This window comes from Apteryx rowi, unplaced genomic scaffold (assembly GCF_003343035.1).
Source record: "Apteryx rowi isolate R43461 unplaced genomic scaffold, aptRow1 scaffold_31, whole genome shotgun sequence".
Taxonomy (NCBI): domain Eukaryota; kingdom Metazoa; phylum Chordata; class Aves; order Apterygiformes; family Apterygidae; genus Apteryx; species Apteryx rowi.
In genome coordinates, this window is record NW_020449530.1 from 2,628,794 (window position 1) to 2,649,453 (window position 20,660).

The 20,660-nt window shown below is 45.1% G+C and overlaps 1 protein-coding gene across 1 annotated transcript in view; it reads left to right on the forward strand.

Annotated features, from left to right (window-relative positions):
• CACNA2D4 (calcium voltage-gated channel auxiliary subunit alpha2delta 4) overlaps positions 1-20,660 on the forward strand; it is a 135,960-nt gene that overhangs the window by 103,338 nt on the left and 11,962 nt on the right. The window contains exons 27-36 of the mRNA XM_026070344.1: positions 2,875-2,936; positions 4,064-4,078; positions 6,013-6,057; positions 6,997-7,059; positions 7,325-7,360; positions 13,562-13,632; positions 14,492-14,567; positions 16,368-16,420; positions 17,437-17,492; positions 19,004-19,024. Coding sequence (XP_025926129.1) covers positions 2,875-2,936; positions 4,064-4,078; positions 6,013-6,057; positions 6,997-7,059; positions 7,325-7,360; positions 13,562-13,632; positions 14,492-14,567; positions 16,368-16,420; positions 17,437-17,492; positions 19,004-19,024 — 498 coding nt within the window. The remainder of the gene's footprint in view (positions 1-2,874; positions 2,937-4,063; positions 4,079-6,012; positions 6,058-6,996; positions 7,060-7,324; positions 7,361-13,561; positions 13,633-14,491; positions 14,568-16,367; positions 16,421-17,436; positions 17,493-19,003; positions 19,025-20,660) is intronic.

The following is a 20,660-nucleotide window of genomic DNA, read 5'->3' on the forward strand; positions in this document are numbered from 1 at the left end:
CATGGCGAAGCAATGTCTGAATACGCAAGGTATGCAGCATTGTTTGTCCTCATGTTTTATTCCGTCACTGGGAAACTGCAGTTGCTCAGGTTATCTGTACATTAGTAGGAATAAAGCTGTTAGCCATGGTCTCTCCAAGGGCTTTATGGTTGTTGCTGTGCCGCACACCAGGGCCACTCAGAATTTCATGGACGTTGGATCTTTCTGTTCCCGCAGCATACTCTTTGCCACCAGAGCAAAAAGGCTCATTAGCTGTCATTTATACTTGGAACAAGCAGAGAGGGTTTTATTCTAGTTTTCTCCCTCTCATCTGAGCTGTGGAATCATACTTTACTGGAACTGAGATTTTGCTTTCCTCCTTTCTCCCTATTCTCACCAGAAGTCTAAAGGCACCCAGACACCTATTCATTACCAGTACTGGGAGGCTCCCTTGCGTCACTTGAATGCATGGAAGATTCTCCTAATTCTTGCCAGGAGCTGCCAATCCACCCCTGAGTGGCAAGGAGTGGTGCTGCCAGGCAGGAGCATGGAGTAGTTTCTCTGTTGTGATTCCCCTTGGTGGGTGCTATCCCCACCACTGTCTGGATAGACAAACCTGAGTGCAAGTCCAGCTAGCCCCTAACTGTGTTTCCAATGACCTCTTCAGACTGTGCAGCAATGTGAGGAGGAGAACAGCAGACACCGCAGCTCCACGAGGAATAGCTAGGGATGTCTGCTGGATACCAAGCAAAGAGACTGCTATAAAGAAAAGAAAGGGCTGGTGCAGGGGAGATCAGTAAGCACAGGCCCTATGGAAAGGCTACCATTGGCAAAGACTGCATGCAAAGGACAAGACTTGCTGACAGATGGCTAGACATGGCTGTGGAAAATATGGAAAATGGAAGGAGAGAGCTGGGAGAGCGTCCTTCCTGTCTGTGCCACAGGACATCAGTGCAAGCCCCCAGCTACTCTCCACTCTCATGTTGCAGGCAACTCTCTCTGAGTTCAGTACACACCACTCATAACTTGCTGGGCAGAAGAGAAGGGGGAGGCAAGGATTCATGACCAGGAGCTAAGGTCCCTTTGAGGAATGATTTCTGGATAGATGTTCCTCCTGGCAAAAACATGAGCTGCTCAGTAAGTCTCTGCATTGCAAGGTTAGTTTTCTAGATGCCAACTTCTCTTCACGTCTTATAAAATCTGCGTGTCCCAGGTAATGCTCAGTCCTGCCGGTGTGATCTGCTGTGAAAAGGAGAAAAGCTCTTGCTTGAGATAGCTTTAAAGGATAACGAGTTATTTATTCAAATCAGATCTCCTGCACCTCAGTGGACTCAGCATCAGTGGCACCATTTGCCGTCTGGCACAGATTGGTCTGTGGGGGCACCAAGCCTAACTGGGCCTGCCATAGCCCCGCTGAAGTCAATGACTTCTCCAGAGCTGGACTCCGCCCCATCCTTTCGCCTTTCTTTACGTTCTTTGAAGTAGGTATGGATGAATCTCGAGTGAACATTGTATCTTGTCTGGTTTGTGCTCTTTGAGGCCTAGGGACATGGCAGCTGTACAGAATAATCCCTTTACCCACTTAAAGGCAGTCAGATTCATTCTGCAACAGGGAGAGCTGGATAAGAAACATGCCTGTGAATGGGATTTTATAAGATGAACCAGCAATGGGAATGTGACAAGAAGGCCACTGACACTGGTATAAAAGGCAGAGCTGATGTAACATGGCTGTGATTCCAGCTGATACCAGCTGCCAGGTTTTCTGTATGTGCTGCAAGAAAATACAGCATACTCTGATTCTCATTCTTACCCAGTTGAATTAGAGCATCAGATCAGACTGTTAACTTAAAAGCATCCACATAGTATATAGTGTGATTCAGATTTAAAGGATCCTAAGTGAGGTTCTGTTCCCCCCATAAAGCTCCTGCTAATTGAGAGGAAATCTGTAGAAACCAGAAACAGGTATCTGCCTGATACTGGTGGTTCTGAAAGGGGCTCAGAGTCTCCCTCTCTGTAGTTTTTCTCCTTCATTTCACTTTATATTCTATTTCAGGGTCCTGCTTGAGGCTCCCTGTTTTCCTCTGTCACAGTATTAGGATGTGCACATCTGCATTGGTTATTATGTGTGCTTGCAGGCAACCTACCTGGGGGATAGTTGTGTTACTCTGTCAGGGAGGCCCTGCACATTTTTTTCTAACGTAGAGTTATGCCTCGCTTCAGGGACATGATGCTGGGAATGGAACAGAGATTAAGCCAAGAAATTAGGATGTGCTTCATTAAAAAACGCACACGCTTCTGCTTGGAGGAATGTGCAATAGGCTGGGATCAGGTAGCTAAGCAGTTCTGATCTACACTCTTCCATCAAGTGGCTTTAGTATTTCTCTGCTTTCATGGTGGCTTAATGGCTATCTAAATCACTGTGGTCTCCCCTTGAGATAGGTGGGCATTTGAATCCCTTCCTCTCACTGGCCTACTTTTTTCTGATTGAGACTGTGTTGTGTAGCAGATGAGCCTGGGATGATCATAAAAGTCCATTCTGGCCTGACAGATCTACAACAGACAAAGAGGAAAGTTCATGCTCACTCCCTTGGTATTTTTTTTGTTAATCTGTTTGTATCTCTGTAGTGTTTAGTGGGTGGGAGGTGTCAGTACTTCAGTGCAGCAGTCAGCATCTCCTTTTCCCCTACCTTGTTAAACCTCTGACTCTCACTTGATGGTCTGACTCAGTGCTTATCCATCAGTGCTTATCATTTACACTTGGAAGCAGGTTGCAATTGCAGTTACATCTTATTACTTCAGGCAAATATTTACCCCTCCTTTCCTAACTTGTGTTTGTCTTTCTCTCTCTCTCTCACACATTCCTCTTTTCATCCTTCCCCCTTTTATTTCCCATAGCGGTGGGTGTGCAAATTAAGCTGGAATTACTCCAACGCAAGTTTTGGATGGCCATGCAACAGGTAGGAGCATCAGCAACCATGCAGAGAGACAGTTTAATGTTCTTCGTCAGCTAGGCTGATGCTAGGTTACGTCATGTACGATGGCATTTTGATAAAGGCTTTAGTGAAATTTATGTTAAAAGATTTATGGAGTAGATTAGTTTGAAGTCACACATTTCTCTAATCCTTTGACGGCACTAATGCCATGTGAGCCATGAATCTGTTCCGCAAATGCTGTGTTGACGGTGTCGGCATCCTGGCCTGGCGTTAGCTCTGCTGCATGAGACACATTTAATTGTGGAAGTAGGCTTGTGCTCGTTCAGCCTTTCAGAAACCTCATGGAAATCTGCAACTCTGGGCATGTAGAAAACAAAATCTACTGCCCTCTTTTATCATCTTGATAACAGTAACAAAACACTAGTAGCTTGCCAAAATAAAAATGATTTGCTCCAGGCATAAGCTTTCAGTGTTTTGCTAATTTTGAACACTCTTGCTGGACCGAGAGAAGTGGAATAATTAAAACAGTCCCCTGGTCTGAGAGACAGGAAAAGTGAAACACTTTTCTGTTACTGTTCAGGGGCTTTCCCCCCAGATTTTGSTTTTGGGGCACTATACAAGGGAGAAAAGTCCAGTAGGACTAAAACAACACACAACAGAAATGGGTCTCTGCTGTAAAAAGAGGGAAATGTCATAAGGTGACTGTGGTGATGCAAGAGCCGGAAGCTGATTACCATGACAGAGAACAGGTGAAGGGGGAGATAGGGGGACCTAAGATAAACCTAACCTGAGCTAAAAAGACTTAGGTAAAGCATGTGAGCACATCCTGACATGTTGGCAGAGAGCTTAATTTTAAAAATTTCCTGAGGGCTATAGCCAGGCAGTTCTCACAGAGACATACACGCACTCTCATTTCAAGTGTTAAGTGAAACTGGGAAGATTTATTAAAGAAGCTAAAAGGAGGCCTGTGTGCCAAGTGTCTGTGTGCCATGGTCCTGATAGGTGCCTATAGGGAAAAAAGCCTTTGTATGGTTTCCCAGGACGTGACTGCAGTTTGACAGGGCAATGACTAACAGATTTTGTGTCATCTCCCCCATGTCAATGCATGCTGTGCTGCTCTGGATGTCCATGCTGTGCCTCCTGCCTCCCAGCCCAATGACAGTGATGTAAGTAGACAAAAGCTCTGGACAGAGAAGTATCCCAGCGTGCCTTGCCACGTCTCTGCTTCATAATTGTGCGGTTTGTGTGCCAGTGTAATATAGGCACTGTCCCTTGTCTGTAATCACTGGAGACAGTCCAAGCCTGTCGCAGGCTGTATTTGTCTTCGCAGTAATTAAGTGTCTTCGGCAAAGCTGAAAGTGCTCTGGGTTGCAGCATTTCAGAAACCTGACCAAGAACAGGAGAAAGCTGTGAGGTAGGTTGGTCTCTGAGGAGGGAGCTGAGACGATAAGGCAGTAGATGTAGTGGTCTCAAAGCAACCAGCAAGCTCAGGTTCAGCTATCCCCCCCCTCAAGGGCTCTCTGCAAGCTGTCAGGCTTCTCATCTCACTCCCATTGCTGCAAACGCAGCCTAGCACCAGGGGTACTGCTGGAATTTTTCCAGGTCTGGGCCTCAGCAGCGGAGATGAGAATCACTCCTCACACTGCTGAGAAAGGCACTCTGAGAGCCGGGACATTCTTGGGGGAAATGACCATCTCTGGTTCACGTGGGTTTTTCTTCTGATTTCTGAGCTCTGCGGTCTGTATTTGTTAGCCCCCAAGGCAATAATATTGGGTCATTATAGCCATATTTCTCAACTAACCAAAGAAAGAAACCCACCAGGGATAAAGGATAGGGCTGCTGCTTTTAATGCCTATGTCTAGGGAGACAAAACAACTCAATCAGGGTGAGACTATGCTTGCACCTTTGCATCATGACACTGGGCCAAGGAGTGTCATCATCCATAGGGCTTCAAAGAGCCAGTCAGAGTTGGAGCATAAGGATGGGGTATTGCAAAGCCACAGGGCTTGAAACAAACTCAGGCATCACTGAGCTTCCTTTGAAACTGAGCAGAGGGACAGAAACCTGAAAATACTGTTTTAGTCCTGCAAAACTCACTATGGGAAACAAAATCTACCTGAAAGTAATGGTTTTCTTGTGGTTCGAAATGACAGTTTCACCTCTTGTAACTGAGACTCATCCAGAAAGGGGGCTAGGGTTTGTATATAAGAGTTTTGCAGTAATAAAGAGCAGCTGACTGAGAGCAGACAGGCTATGGCACATGTCAGTGTCCTTCCCTGACCCTAGAAAACCTCTGGCAGGAAGGGGACCCCATGTACAGAAATGGCAACACCATGTCAGCTTTCTTTCCTCAGCTCCTGGTGAAAATAGAATTAAAAAATAACACAGAGAGACAGACACATGCAGCCACCACAAACTCAGAACAATTATGAAATCAATAAGCACCTGAAGGGCTTTGTTACTCACCACTTAACCCCTCCTGTCCCCGTCCGGTTCAGTGTTGTGAAACAAATGTCGACTTTGGTACACGTAAATCCTAAATGAAACAAATGGATGGTGTCTCAGGCTACACAAGCACCATTCACATCCTATTTTATCATTAGTTGTCTAGATAATAAAGAAACCAACAGCAACAATAAAAAAAACCTGCCTGACAATAATCCTGAACTAAAACACCATGCATGTATTTAGTCCAGATTTTAGGAGATACTGAAACACATGCTGTTTTCTCGACAGCACGCAATAACCTTTGTTATCACAGCCAGAGAGCTTGATGCTGCCCCCTTCCTTTATAAGTGCCATCCCTGCTGGAAGTGCATAGGGAACTGCTGAAAGCAATTCACAGAGGCCAGTAGAGGCTTAGAGCCCTCAGCAATATTACTCAGGGAGGACTCATGGTGTGGGGAATATGCAGAGCCACTAACAGGTTTACTTGGTGGGTGTTGCCTGTGCATACTGTAGAGCTTGTCTTGTTCAAAATGCCAGCTAACTTAAACAGCTTAATGGGATGCCGATACAGAGACCTTTTGCTTAGCCCTGCCAAGATGGAGACCGTAAGATGAGATCATGCCATGATTTAATTCCTGCTTTTCTTTTCCAGTGCAGTGCCTTGGATGGTGCCTGTCCACTAAGCTGTCAGGATGATGTAAGTTGCCCAGATTTCTTCTCTATACCTGCGATGGGAATGATCACCTGCTCTGTGGAGGCCTTTGTCTCCCCAAAAATCAAGTATTGTTCAACATCTTCTCACAAGAGGCTACACAGCTGGAGCAAGACTTCATGCCATTGACACAAACTTGCAGTTTAGGTCTTCCCCTAGTACCAACATCAACTGTGAGAGATCAGCTGAGCTCAGCAAGGGGGATGTGAATTCCAGCCAGTGACTCTAAGGAGACTCCATCTTTTCTAAGTCTGTCCCACTGGGGTCCCAGGCCTGCCAAAGAGAGTGGCTGCCAGCATGACATACATGCTGGACACCCCTCTTTGCCTTTATGCCACTGCTCCAATCTTGATCTCAGACGTGTTTGAGACAGGGTATCTTCTGCCCAGAGAGTGGCGTCACCAGAGAATTTTCGTCCTATATTCATGTGGGATCTTTGCATCCTAATTTTTCCCACTGACTCACTGTGAGACCCAAAGACTTCTGTCTAAACTCTGTGCCTCCATTTCCTGCTCTGCAAAATAAAAATGATAAATTGTTTCATTAGTGTTTGTAAAACTCTGAAATTTGAAGGTGAAAAGCATTAAATACCTCATTATTAAAGTGGAGTTGTCTCCAAATACCCTGTCACTTCCTACAGCATATATTGTCTGTGTAAGTACAGTTCAGTGTATGCTAGGCCTGCACACAACCATGCCAAGAGAAAATCTCTATCACAAACAGCTCACTGACAAAATATCTCAAAATAGAGGCAGAGAGCAAAAAATGAATTGTCTAAAGCCTGCCATAATTGAGTGACGGGGCTAGACATGGAAATGCTGAGGCTGAGTCTATTGCTGTAAGCACACGTCCACACTGCAGCAGTACATAACAGAAAACCATGGAAAAGCCATCTTTAATGTTGCTTCTCTTTCATCTCTGCAGATTCTGAATTGCTTCCTCATTGATAATAATGGCTTTATACTCATTTCCAAAAGACCTGCAGAGGTAAGAAAGCATAAGAGAAGGAGGACAGTGTGCTTGTCTTGTTCCTAAATAACACACCAGAGCTGTTTAAAACAAATGAAGTTGAATTCTGTACCAAGGTTGGCCACAGTGTGATTAAATTCAACTGTGTGGTGAGGGGAAGGCTTCCAGGCATAGTGACAGCTTGTTCTAGGTAAGTAACGAGTTTGCAATGATAAGGAAGGAACTAGTCAAAATGTCTTTTTTATAAAAAGCAAGGAAATCAGAATCCTTACCCTCACCGCAGATGCTACTGAAAGATGATCTAAGAGAGTCCCAGAAGGCAGGCATGCCCTGAAAATGGAAGGAAAGGCAGCAGCACTTTTGAGAGCCTCTTAAGCCAAAGCAAAGGCGTTCTTAGGGAAAGGAAGCTGAGGGGATAGGAAGAGCAAAATGCCAAAGGCAAAAATGAAGAAAAAAATCATTTAAGTAAATTGCAAAGAGGACTTGCTGGACTCATAGAGGTAAAAGAGTAAGGAAGAAGACTCAGGGCATTAATGAGAATATAGCAACAGAAGTTGATTCCTTTTCTCCTGCTGCCAGTACCTTCGCAACTAATTCCAGAGAGCTCAAGGGGAGCAATTTGTGATGTGATACCTGTTCACCTTGGGCAAAATCAACAGAACCAGCCACTACATGGTTTAACTATACCTTTCTGCCCTCTGGTAAACTTACCACAGAGCTTCTTATTTCAAAATAAAAAAATGCCATGGATATGGATGACAAAAAGTGGCATGCTGGAACAGACTCATGAACTACAAAGCAATAAGTTACTAGCAAGAGCTAGCTTATAGAAGAAATGGAAAATGAAGCATTTTCATTACTAACAGTAGTGTGGAATTTCATTAAAATTGCCATAGTACCAGAGTTACAAATATGGCGTGTATATTTCCAAAAGGCAGTAGATCCAATCCCAGAAAGCACTTTTTCAAGATGTGACAAACACTTTAAAATGATACATAAAAACAGAATTATAAAACACCCAATGGATGTGATTGGGACAAACAGCACAGCTTCTATAAAGGAAGAAAATCTGTTATCATCTACAGTTGTTTGAGAGTTTCAGCAGAACAGTAGATAAGGGAGAAGGAATGACCTAATGTATTTCAGTTTTTCTAAAAGCCTTTAACAGAATCCCTCATAAGAGGTTGTTAAAGAAGTTCTGGTTAAGGAGCAAAACATGAAGTACTGTCATTCATCTCAAGGTAATTGAGACAGAAAAACAAGAAGAGGAATAAAACAAGATTTTTAGAATGGAAAACATCAGCAGTATGTGTCCCATAGTTTCTGGACTTTTGTTGGCTAGCATATTCATTAATCTGCTGGCAAAAGGGAAAGGTGACATAGTGAATTCTGCAGACACTACACAATAGTTCCAGAGATGCCAAATGAGAATTGTTAAGACAGGCGAAGCAAAGTGAATCAGCAATGCAGTAGCACGCAGAGGTGGTACTGACAGGTATAAAGTAGTGCATGTTGCAAGGAATAACCAACCTCTTTTCCATCAGAAAAGTGACCTATCTGGCACAATGGATATTTCAGTAAAAGTGCCTGTTCAGTGACCTGTTGTGCTAAGAAAAACAAACAAAGCCTGAAAATAAAAGGAGGACAATGCATCAGAGTTGCAATGGCTCCCTACTCTGGGAGGCCAGGTCCTACTGTATGTTCAGTATCACAGAATCACAGAATGGTTGAGGTGGGAAGGGACCTCTGCAGATCATCTAGTCCAACCCCCCTGCTCAAGCAGGGTCACCTAGAGCACGTTGCACAGGATCGTGTCCAGGCAGATTTTGAATATCTCCAGAGAAGGAGACTCCACAACCTCTCTGGGCAACCTGTTCCAGTGCTCTGTCACCCTCACAGTGAARAAGTTTTTCCTCATGTTCAGATGGAACTKYCTGTGTTTCAGTTTGTGCCCGTTGCCTCGTGTCCTGTCACTGGGCACCACTGAAAAGAGTCTGGCTCCATCCTCTTGACACCCTGCCTTCAGATACTTGTATACATTGATGAGATCCCCTCTCAGTCTTCTCTTCTCCAGGCTAAACAGGTCCAGCTCTCTCAGTCTTTCCTCATAAGAGAGATGCTCCAGTCCCCTAATCATCTTCATAGCCCTCCGCTGGACTCTCTCCAGGAGTGCCATGTCTCTATGGGTTGGTCTTTTTAGTCTTAGGAGTCACCATTTCCTCCTCTGACCACCATGGTATTTTCAAAGGTGCTTTACTGAGTGCTGTTGCATGTGTTCACAGATAAAGGCACCTACATCCTTTGGGCACCACATCTACTGCCCTTTCTCAGCGCTGTCATCCCAGGTTCTGTCACTGTATTTTTCTGCATCTTATGGAAAAAAAAATTTTTTTTGAAAAACTGGTCTCTGAAAGATCTGACTAGCAAAAACCTGGCCTTACAGTGGATTTGAGTAAATTATAAACATTATCCACATGCCTCTGAGATCAGGCATTTTGGCAGGCGCCAATACTGTCAGCTTCTCCAGCTGTTACCTACCCGACCTTGAAAAGCTCGCCACTACTTTTCTTCCCAGATGACTTCTTTATCTTGTTGCAGTTACTGCTTCTACTTCCCAGTGACACCACGGGTGTCCACACTGTTAGACCCTATATGGAATTCAAGATTGCAGCTACACAGCCAGGAAAGCACATAGGCAGCAGCAGCATTAAACCAATAGCCAGGGTTTCGTTGCCTTCATAGCTAAATGCTGCTACGTGGGAGGCCCTGCCTCATACCCGACACCAGCACCAGCAGGAGCGGCTCAGATACCTGGGTCAGTGTTTATGCCTAGCTGAGAGAAGAAAGGCTTTCCGCCTGCCGTACCCATTCTGCAAAACCGGCCAGAATGGGAAGGAGTGCGTCAGATCCTGAGCGAGCGGGTGTGTGCGGGCGATCCCGGTGACTCACACTGAGTGGAGCGGCTTGGAAGGAAACGTTCCTCACAGGCCATCTGCCCAGCTGCGCAGCACAAACTGTTACGGCTCCAGTGCAAGTGGGGCCGTGGACGCTTCCTCTGTGTTTGCCCGAGAAAGGCAACCAAGGAACCGGCTTCATGTCGAAAACAAACAGAACATGCCAACAGGGTGCTGCTTCCTGGGGCACCACTCAAGCTAAAAATAGAGAAGAGGTGGCAAAGTGCATGTGTCCTTATGGTGCCCATATGAGCAGCTGGGGCTGAGAGCTCCTCCAGGGCCTGTGAGATCTTCTGCTCCGTTTCTCTGCTCACTCCCTTTGGGCTACGGTGCTTCACCTTGCACTCAGCCTGCTCCCTGCCCAGGGCTGCTTGCACCCCTTTCCCTGAACAACCTGCACTGGAAACAAGAGGGGCTCCGCGACAACCCTCTAAAAGCAGCCTCGTTCAGGCTCTGCCTCCCTCCACCTTTGGGATGGGGGATTGGCTCTAATAACCACTGCCCGAAGGTGGCAAGAAGCTTATTGACAGGCAGAAGCCACTGCAGAAGAAGGAGGGACTCAGGACTTTAATGACTGATGAGATGGAAACTCCCTGCAGGACTACTTGAAAAAGAATGGGTAATCTCTTAATTCAGACTAATCCTCCATCCAAACTCATCGCGGAGGGAGCGAAGAGTTAATAGCCAGAGTCATGAAAAAGGAGTGGGTGGGAGAGAAGACCAGGCAATCTGGGGCAGAGGAGGAAGGGAAAGTATCTGACAGGCCCAGACTACGCTGCAGCAAGGGCTGTGCCAGGGGAGCACTTTCCAGTGCTGTCAAAACATGAGGCGAACTTGTCCCCTGCACACTGGCACAGAGCTGCATCCCAGCCAGGCACAGGCCTATGCAGACAGCCCTCCCTGCTAGCTGTCACCGCCACAGATGTGAGAGTTGCTCTGCACAGTGACAGGGTTTTTCTGCCGATGTTTGCAGTCGTTGCCCTGTGACCGCCCCTGAGTTTTTAGCAGTCTTTCGCTGCCAGTCAGAACGAGTGCCTGAGGCACAGCTTCAGATCTCAGGTCTTGAGAATTCTCCACCTGTGGCATCCAGATGTCCCCTTGCTCACTACAAGTATTTTTTTGGGACTCCTGCCTTCTCCCCGAGGCATCTCGCAAGGTAATTCTGCAAGCAGTGCCCAGGTGGGACTCACAGGACAAGGTGCGGGGCAGGATCTAGCAGACCAAGATGCCACCAGGGCCTGAGCAGAGGTTGCAGAAAAGCAAGAGCTGGCTTTGCTTGAGCAGTGCAGCAAGGAGGCTGTGTGCTTGCCCCACACCTGACCCATCTGGCCATTTGTCCACAGCTCCCTGGTGCCAATCCCACAACAGCCCTTGTCGGTCCACTGCCCAGCACTGGATTTAACAAGGCTGCTAGCAATGGTGATTCCTGATAACGCACAGCAGCACAGCAGACACAAAATGAGCTGTCTTCCATCGTATTTGCGTGAATAGTTTATCACACAGGCAAAGCATGGATGGATACATGTCCACGAGCAGTGATGGACCTTGCCAGCTGTGTGTGTGCTCCAGGGTGCATCTCTTTGCTGTGCATAGTCCATGTACTTGTATGCTCTCAGCTGCAGGGCAGTATGACACACCGTGTGTCATGCAAGGATGTCAGAGGTGATGCTTTGTTCTGTGAATCTGTGAAATCGCAAGGGCCTGTGGAAACCTGCCCAGAGCTGAGAGTAAGGAGGAACGCAGCAGAGGGACATTTGCAGGAGCAGCAGACAGTCATTGGAGGCAGGAGACTGTAATGAGAACTGTTTTGCAAAATGTTGCTTCAGTAAAGAACTGTTTCAGCTTGTGCCAAGTAGTGGCTTTATGTGTTACTACCCTCACAAAGTACCTAAACCAGTATTTAGCTTTTGATGTCTGATTCTGTGTTAAATGCCAGTTTGCTGATGCTATTCTGTACCCATTCCCTAGGCCTTACTCTCACCTATACAAATATCTCCTCATACTTATACCAGTAAGAATCAGGCCCTCCCTGGAGAAACTCAGTCAGACATCAGTATCTCTGGACAGCACAGATCTCCTCTGCGGTCCTGCAGTGACCCTCTGCCCTTGCCACACCAGCTGCAGATTGTGCTGTGTTAAATCCCACTGCTCTTGCTCCTGCTGTGGCTGCAGACTGGTATTAAATGCAGGCAGCTGGCCTCCTAACCACCATAATCAGCTTGAAAGAGCTGGAGAGGTGGAAGAAGTTAGTGCTTGCTCAGACATGTTCGACCATCTTTGAGATGATTAAAATCCAAATGCTAAAAGGGAAGTTGATGTTATGTATCAATTTATGCAATGAAACACCTTCTAAACACTCTTGGGAGGAGGCTTATAACCATGTAACACTACTGTTAGATGATTACCATATGATCTTAGGTAAATCTGCCTAAGGCTTTTTTTAGTGGAAATGGCCCACTCAGATAAATGAAGTCATCTGTCAACTGCTAATACATGCTAAACAACTGGTAGCCTATCAGTGGAAAAGTAAAATGTCCCCCTACAAACTACATGAATGGTTCTATAACATATAGGTGCTATTTACTGTGTCAAGACCCATCAGCCAGGATACAGGACAGATCTGTATCTATGTTTTTATTATTTACAAGTATTTTATTTACTTGCTTGCAAACAAAGCAGTGGATTTGGCAGATTATGAGCATTTTTGTAATAGATGTGTCACAATTTAGTAATCCAGAAAGCTAAACTGTCATTCAGTTTAAGAAGTCTTTATTGTGGTGGTTCCCAGAGTTGGGGTTGTGACCCTACTTGGGTTTATCAGCCCTGAAATATAAATGGGACCACAGGGTCACAAACCCCACTTTTAGTCCTGAAATGCAAGCAGAATTTGGGGATTGTTGCCCCCCAAATGCAACTTCTGCTAGGGTGGAGCCTGGGCAATAGCTTTGACTGTACTGGTGCATAGTGTCTGGTGCAAACTAAAGGGATGAATCAGTTTGTGATATGTTGTTCGGTTTTTAAACTATTGCACGTTTGGAACTTGCACCACAGTGATTTGTAAAATTGCTTGTGCTACCTAAATAAATCTGTACTGTGCATTTACGCATGGTGAGTCAGTTAGTCTCAGGTAGCTGGACAACAGAGGTTTATGAAGGCACTACAGCCCCAAGCTAACAGAGCAGGCTCAAGTAGAAGAGACTTAAGCTTTCGGATCCAGAAAACCTGGGTTTACAAAAACTCACAAGAGAACCCAGGTTTCAAGTGAATTAATGTGCCTGGGTCTCTGCAGCTTTAAAGTCTGCCTTTTTCTGTCAGAGTCTGCAGGGACTTATGTGGGCTAAATCATTTTGAAGCACAGTAGGAATGGCATAGAATACCCAACCTGCAGTGCGGGGAAAGTCCTCCCTCAAACCTTCTAGCCAGCCAAAGGTCAAACTCTTTAAAATGCTTGTTATGTGCAGTAGGTAGCAGAACCTTCAGCTTCTAGACAGACTGTATCAGCTGAAGCAGTAGAGCACTTGGAAATTTTACTGTTCACAATTTATTCCTCTTTCTTGTGCTTGCAGACTGGAAAATTTTTTGGTGCAGTGGATGGCTCAGTAATGACCCAGCTGCTAAACATGGGCATGTTCAAGCGGTAAGTGGTGGATCTCTGCTCTGTACTTCTCTGCTTTCAGATGGTGTGTGGAGCAGCGTGTATCATGCCCCTGTAAGCAGCACCACTGGGGAGGGGGAGGATGCATGAGTTGGTGCATGTGGCTCTCTTATTTTACCACAAGAACTCCTTTGACTGCCTGCCCCCTTCCCCTGGCTCATTCAACTATCATCACCATGCACCCTGTTTCTCCTCATCTCTTGCCTTTCAGTCTGCTGCAAAGCACTGTCGAATACAGTAATTCCCAAGCTTTGTGTTGCCAGAGAGCAGCTACTTCTCTGTCATTTCTAAGGCAAAGTACTATGGGAAACACTTCTTTGCATTTTGTGTGAAAGCACTTCAGTTTCCTGTGCCACTTGGAAAGCCTTTCTATGAGTGGTTGGCTGAGAGGCCCCTCCAGACGCAGCATTGCAGCTAGCTGAGAACATTTCTCTCTTAAAAATACCTCTGTTATTTTCATTCCACACCCCCAGTAGTTTTCAAAAGAGAATTGAGAATTTCAGTGGATTGAAAACAGGAACTAGGGAAACTTGAGGTAGGTATAATTATAATTTTTCTGTTCCAGAGTCCGTGTTGCTCATCATCTGAAATTAGGGACACATTTCCTCCTGTACTGACCCAGTTACATTAATCTGGGCCCTGTATATCTCACTTTTCAAAATTCAGAAGTGGCCAAAGAGCAGAGAGGGATATAAGCAGGCCCCCACTTTAGTTCTTCTGTATAGAATTTTTTTTTAATTGTGGTCCAAGTAGGAAAAAAGTAGTGCACACTGACATGAGTGTCTCAGAGGCAGTTGCATTGCTTGCTTTTGACTGCTTGCTTGTTTTGTTTTGATTATAGGGTGACAATGTATGATTATCAAGCAATGTGTAAAGTACCCTACCACCACCACAGCGGAGCACAGCCTCTGCTCAGCGTATGTATCTCTGCACGTAGCCCTGGGATAGTCTGTGGAGGCTTTCTTCTAGGGCATCTCCAACACCCTGATGAAGCACATTCCCCAAAAGAGCTTAGCAGCTGTTTGCTTTCAAGTCATGGCAATGCCCAACCTCATGTAAGGCAGATTTCTGAGGCAGTGACTGCCACTGACAATGGTTCCCAATTTGGCTCTCTATTGGTATATAGGATCTTGTTGAAAATTTGAAGCACCGGGGAGAGGACAGGAACTAGACTATGTCAGGCTTCTAAAAGCCAAGAAACCAACCAAGTTGCAGCTGAAAGGAACAGAGTTGTTTTTATAGGACATTGTTTTACTCAGCAGCTCAAAAAGGAGAATTACACTGTCAGCGAACAGAGCATCTGGGACGAAGTCATCAGCCTTTTAAGGAAGATCAAGTAGGCTTGAGTAACTGGGAAGAAGGTTAAAGCTGGGAGAAGAGCTGATAGCCCAGAAAAAGGCCGAGCTGCCAGAGTCAACAGTTTCACCAGTACTCAAATGCAATCACTTCTTAGTCTGATACAACCTAATAATCTCATCCTGTTCTACCTTCCTAACCTGGCCTCAACCAGACAGAACTAAGTAATTAATCCAAAACTAATCCAGTTCAAACTAGTTAAAGCAACCCTCAACAGGGATGTGTTTATTATTTTTATATATCATTTTTTGATACTTTAAAATATAGTGTGCTGGAAGTACATTTTATGGCATGACTGTCATTTTTTCCTACTAAAAAGTATTTTCAACAAAATATTACCTTTTAATAATGTGTTAATTTTTTTAGCAATTGTTATACTTACGCTAGATAGATAAAATATTGTGATTGTAGTGAAAATATTTGCTTGATCATATCCTATAAAATTTTGGTTACTGAAAGAAATTTCAAAAAATGTAAGCTGCCCAAAAAAGGCAAACTGAGAGGAGAATAACAGGGTGAGCTTTAAGCTCTCATCTCTCCCTTTCCCTTCCTAGCAAAACCCTCAGAAAGTAAGAAATCAACAAAAAGTGCATTTTTCATATACATTGTTCATAGGAAAAATCAATCCAATTCCCAACCATCTATACATTTTACCATTTGCTGACTTATTTTGGTTGAAGTGAGTTAGCAGTAACTGAAGATTATCTTGTATCCTGTGACTGCTATATGTTTTGGGTCTGAGGATATAGGGGGATTAGGGGAGAAAGAGGTGAGAATTAGATATGGTCACCATGAAGAAAAGAATCAGCAGGATTCTCTGTAGATGAATTGTCCCTGGGACAATTTGTAGCTGAAAAGAAAGAAAACGAAAGTAGACATGCCATTTTGAGGAAAAACTGGATAAAAGCACAGTCAAGCATAATCAATAGCAGATAACAGTAACTCCTGGACAATACTGTAGCTTGTCCCAGAAACACCGCTTGCCATCAGAATATAAAAGCATCCAAAACTGGTGGTGTCCCATTTAGCTGTATTTCTCTCCTGCTCTGAGCTCTCAAGGTCATCCATACTGAAGAGAAATCATCCAGCAATTACATCTTCAAAGTCCTTCATACATTTGTGATAAACTACCTGACCCTGCTTGGGAGGGGGTGAGAAGATATTATTAGTAGCGAGGCAGCTCCGCTGTCTTTTGATGCATTTTGAGCATTTTCCAGTGACACCCAGACTTTGAATTTCCAGCCTGTCTTCAAGAGTTCAGACCCATGGAGGGAATTGGTCTGAAACATGGGGCCCAAACTCTCTGACCAAGTCCTTATGGTATTTCTCTCTCTCTTTTTTTTTTTTTTTTTGTTCTCCAGCCAATTTATGCCTTTCTAACTGCAGTGAAATGGCTGATAAGTGATTTCCTCATGTGAGTACAAAAAGAGATGGGCATTTGGGAGGCTCAGACCAATAGGGGTGAGAGCTAAGAAAACTACAAGTTTCTTGGGCTCCAAGGCCCGAGTAGGACATTGCTGTCAGCCTTTTTGAGACATTCAGCTCTGTGCTCCTGGAGCCTGTGCCTCACTCCTGGGAGACAGAATACTATTACTATTCCCATTTTGCAAATGGAGAGGCAGAGGCCCAGAATGGGTCTGGGATTTACCTGAGGTCACTCAGTACAAAGTGGCAGAGTCAGAAATAGGACTTGGGTCTCCCGAGGCCTGATGCAGATCCTTGATGCTAAGTCCTCTTTCCTGTCTCATTTGCCTGCGCCAAGTGAATGCATGTGTTCACTTCACAGGAGGTGAAGACTGAAAGAATGAAGCCAGGAAGCTCAGATCCAAGAGAGAGGCAAGGGGGAAAAGAGCAGGGTGAGGGGAGGCCTTGAATCGAGCACTGGCTTCAGGCTCACCTCAAACTTCAGGGGTCAGGAGCAAGAGTTCAGATTCAAATTAGGATCAAAGTGCCTCTGCTCAGCTTGCTGGGCCCAGGCTGAGATACTGACCCTGATTATCCCAACCTGAGATGCCAGATCCTAGGGCTTGAGTTTATTGCTACAGAATTATTCTGTGTGACTTGCAGCTGATGCTGTGTAGTCAGAGTGCCGGCTTCCTGGCAGCCATCCGCGCCTGCTCCTCAGGTGGCTCTCAGAGTGACTGAATCCCTCAGCAGCCTCAGGGGCCACAGTAGTCATTCCTTCAGTGGAAAGCCCCACATACAGTATGTACTTCTGGAAAAAGCCGATTTAGTTATTCCAGAGTCCATGATACAGAACTATACTGTATCATGTGGAGCAAAAAAAAAAAACAAAAAAAAAATCAGACTTCCACTGCCAGAAAATTGATAGTGAACGTTTTGGGACGGATACTCACTGGGCCATCTCACTGACACCTGCATCCCTTTAGGCTACTGAAAAAGTGTTCTCTGTTCTTGCTCTTTTGACAGCTTCCTTTTGGAGTTTAACATGAGTAGCTTCTGGCAGTCAGACAACTTGGCAGATGGTGAGTATACAGGAATGCAGCCACCCCATAGCACGTGAGCATTACAGCCACCAGTGGCAGAAGAAGCTGCATGGGAAAGCCAGCATCATGTGAAAACACTGCCCTCTCCCCATACTGTGGCTCCCTCTGCGGAATCTAGAATCCAGTTTCCATGCCCCAGCACTACTTCTCCCTCCCCTTCCACTCCCGTCTCAGCCTACCAAAGCACCACAGCTGTCAGGGTGAAGCCCTTCAACGTGCAGCTCAGAGGATGCTGCTTTCTTTTCCCCAGTATAATTGCAGCATGGGGGTCTTCTTTCCAAGCACCCCACCACGGTGCATGCACTGGGACAAAAGCCTCTGTCTATCAGCTGCAGAGCCCTTCAGTTTGAAAGACTCCCTTCGATTCCTTCATGACGGTGGCCTATGGGACAGGATAGAGTAGGGCTGAGACCAGCAGGCTCTGCAGAGCTTGGCAGGGGTCACTGGGAGCTAGCCAGAGAGCCTGTAGGATTCAAACAAAAATAACATCTTTACATCCTTTTTTGAACCATCCTGTGGGATTCTCTGCTGAGTTGTACTGGCTGGTTCAAATAACATATTAAGGGTCTATACTTTCCCACTGAACTCTCTCTCTCTCTGGAAGATAAAAGATTGTGGCACATGCTATGGCAAAGTAGCTGAGTACAGCAGAAGAAGCAGAGGGGTATGGCTGGGTTGAAATCCAGTGACCTGCCCAGGAGTTACAAGGCTGCCTGCTAAAAAGGTCCCCAGAGCCTCTGTGGTCTTATCCCTGCTCCTACAGGCAGGGAATGTAAATGGCCATGAGGCAACCTTAAGGGAAAGGTGAGGAGTGCTCTGTGCAACAATGTAGATACTGTTATTACATCCAGACTAGTTGTTCAGCACTAAAGGTACTTTCACTGAGGCAGTGATATGTTCCCTGCTAACTGTAGGGCTGAACTTTCATTTGCTCTGAATTTTCCTGGTCAAAGCAAAGCAGTCATTTTCAGAAAGGAAAACTTCCTCCTAGCCAGAGAGCTAGCCCAGTGTCTAGGTACCATATAACTCCCACTTGGCTCCTCCAAAGAGGTTCACCAGATGCGATGATGGAAGTTGCAGATATACCCTGTGCAGCACTGCATGCTGCTCAACACATGTCAGGATAAACAGAGTGACCCCATGCAGAAATCAGTGAGGAAGAGTCAGATGAGCAAATACAGCACTTCTGTTAGTGCAGGAGTGACTGCTCTTACTGGAGGACAGACCTAGAGGCCTTGTGTTTCTGCAAAGAGCTGTTGATGCTAAACGGCTGAAATTTGTTTTAATCTTTGAGATGTGAGGAAGAAGGGAGGGGTTTCTGACTGCTGCACTACTCATCACTATTTCCTTTTCTGCTTTCTTCTTCTCTCTCTTGCATCACTTCTGTGACCCCTGTGTATGAATTCATCTACTCGTTGTGCTACCATCATGTGAAACTGTCACGTGGCTCCATCTTCATCATGTGTGTGTGTGTTATGTGATTTGTCCAGCCAAGGCTGTCTTCCATCACTGTAAGTAGAACTGTTTAGCAACAAAAAGATTAGGATTTAGCTAGAAATCCCAGGCTAGGAAGACATTTTTCCACCTCTTGGACAATGTGGAACTTGCAGAAGGGTTTCACAGCGACATGGTAGTGCCTGGCTGTATTTCCTTGCACTACAAAGAGAAGGAGCAAGCAGTGCTGTTACTTGTTTAGCTGCCTGAGCTGGTGATTGAAGGTCTGTCACTGAGAAGTCAATAAAAGAAAAGGACACACCAGTCTCCTCAGAGATTGCAGGCCCAGACAAAACCATCACTCATTACTGTAGCATAGATAGGCCCTTAACGCCTATAACGTGGCATGTCCTTCACTTTGGTTCTCAGCTGTCCCACTCTTTTCAGGCATTTTGCTAAAAACAAAGGCTGCTTTTAACAGGCTGTTCTTAACAAAGACTGTGCCTTCTTGCAATATAGACTATATGGGTCTTGTAGACTTCAGATATTAAGAAGCAACTTAAGTCTTCTTTTCCACACCCCATGGCATAGCTCCTTCTGATGAATACCAGCCCAGCTCTAGGATAATGCAGTATTACTTTCAATCAGTTTAACTGATAGGTATATGCTCTAGCTCATAAATCCACTCTTACAGGCAAGTTAGAAATCCCTCCAGACACAGTCCAGACTGGCTGTGTTTGTATCTCACTGCTTCCATATTTAGCTTGTATTTGCTGGTTTGCTCTCTGCCCAGCAAGATGTATGCGTGAGAGAAACAGAGACCGTTAGAATGTGTCTTCATGTATGAAGAAGAGGATGAGAAAGGGAGTGTGGCTGTGGATGAAAAAAATGAGTGTCCATGTGTGGGGGAGGGAGTAGCAGGGTAGAAGAATACTGTTGGGGCTGGAAGGAATGGATTGCACATGTTGTTAAGAATGGGCTGTAGATTTTTGCCAGAGATGTGAACGGTTTCTTGACTGCCTGCCAAGGCTGGTGTATGCAAAAAGTATGGAGAGGAGACATTTGTGAGAGAGAAATTGAATACACATTTATTTGGGGATATATATACAGAAGAATTAATGGTTGAGGATCTAATGCTCACCCTCGTCTGAATGTGCAACTCTGGCTCTGCAGCTCTGATCATATTCCTGCTTCCCAAGTTCTCTTGCTTTCTGGGAAGGCAAGACTTGCTGTTGGAATATRGGCATAATTGATTCAGATTGCACTTATCATGCAAATCTGCTTTTCAGTGATGGTGAGAAGACATGTTTGCTTCCACAGATTTTCACTGCTCTCAGCATCTCATTCCTGTCTGTGTTTGTAAGGGCTTCTACTTTTATGGAAATCATCAGAGATCTGAAAGCCTTTAATTAAGCCAAAATTACTTTCAGCCAAGGGCTGCAGCCTAGAAAGGACTATTTCTAGAATTCTGTAGGTCAAAAAAATGGTTTTTGACTGTATGATAATGTCCACAAAGGATATACAAGATAATTGATTAAATTCTGTACTTTGTATTGCACAGAATTTAGTACTTAGAACTTTGTATTTGTAACTAGGTGGCAGATTTTGTTTCATTTACACCAGTGTAAATCCATTGACTTGGGTGCAGTTATTCATGATTTATGCTGGTGGGAAAGAGTTCACAATCTGGGCTGTATAGCTCATAACAAGAAG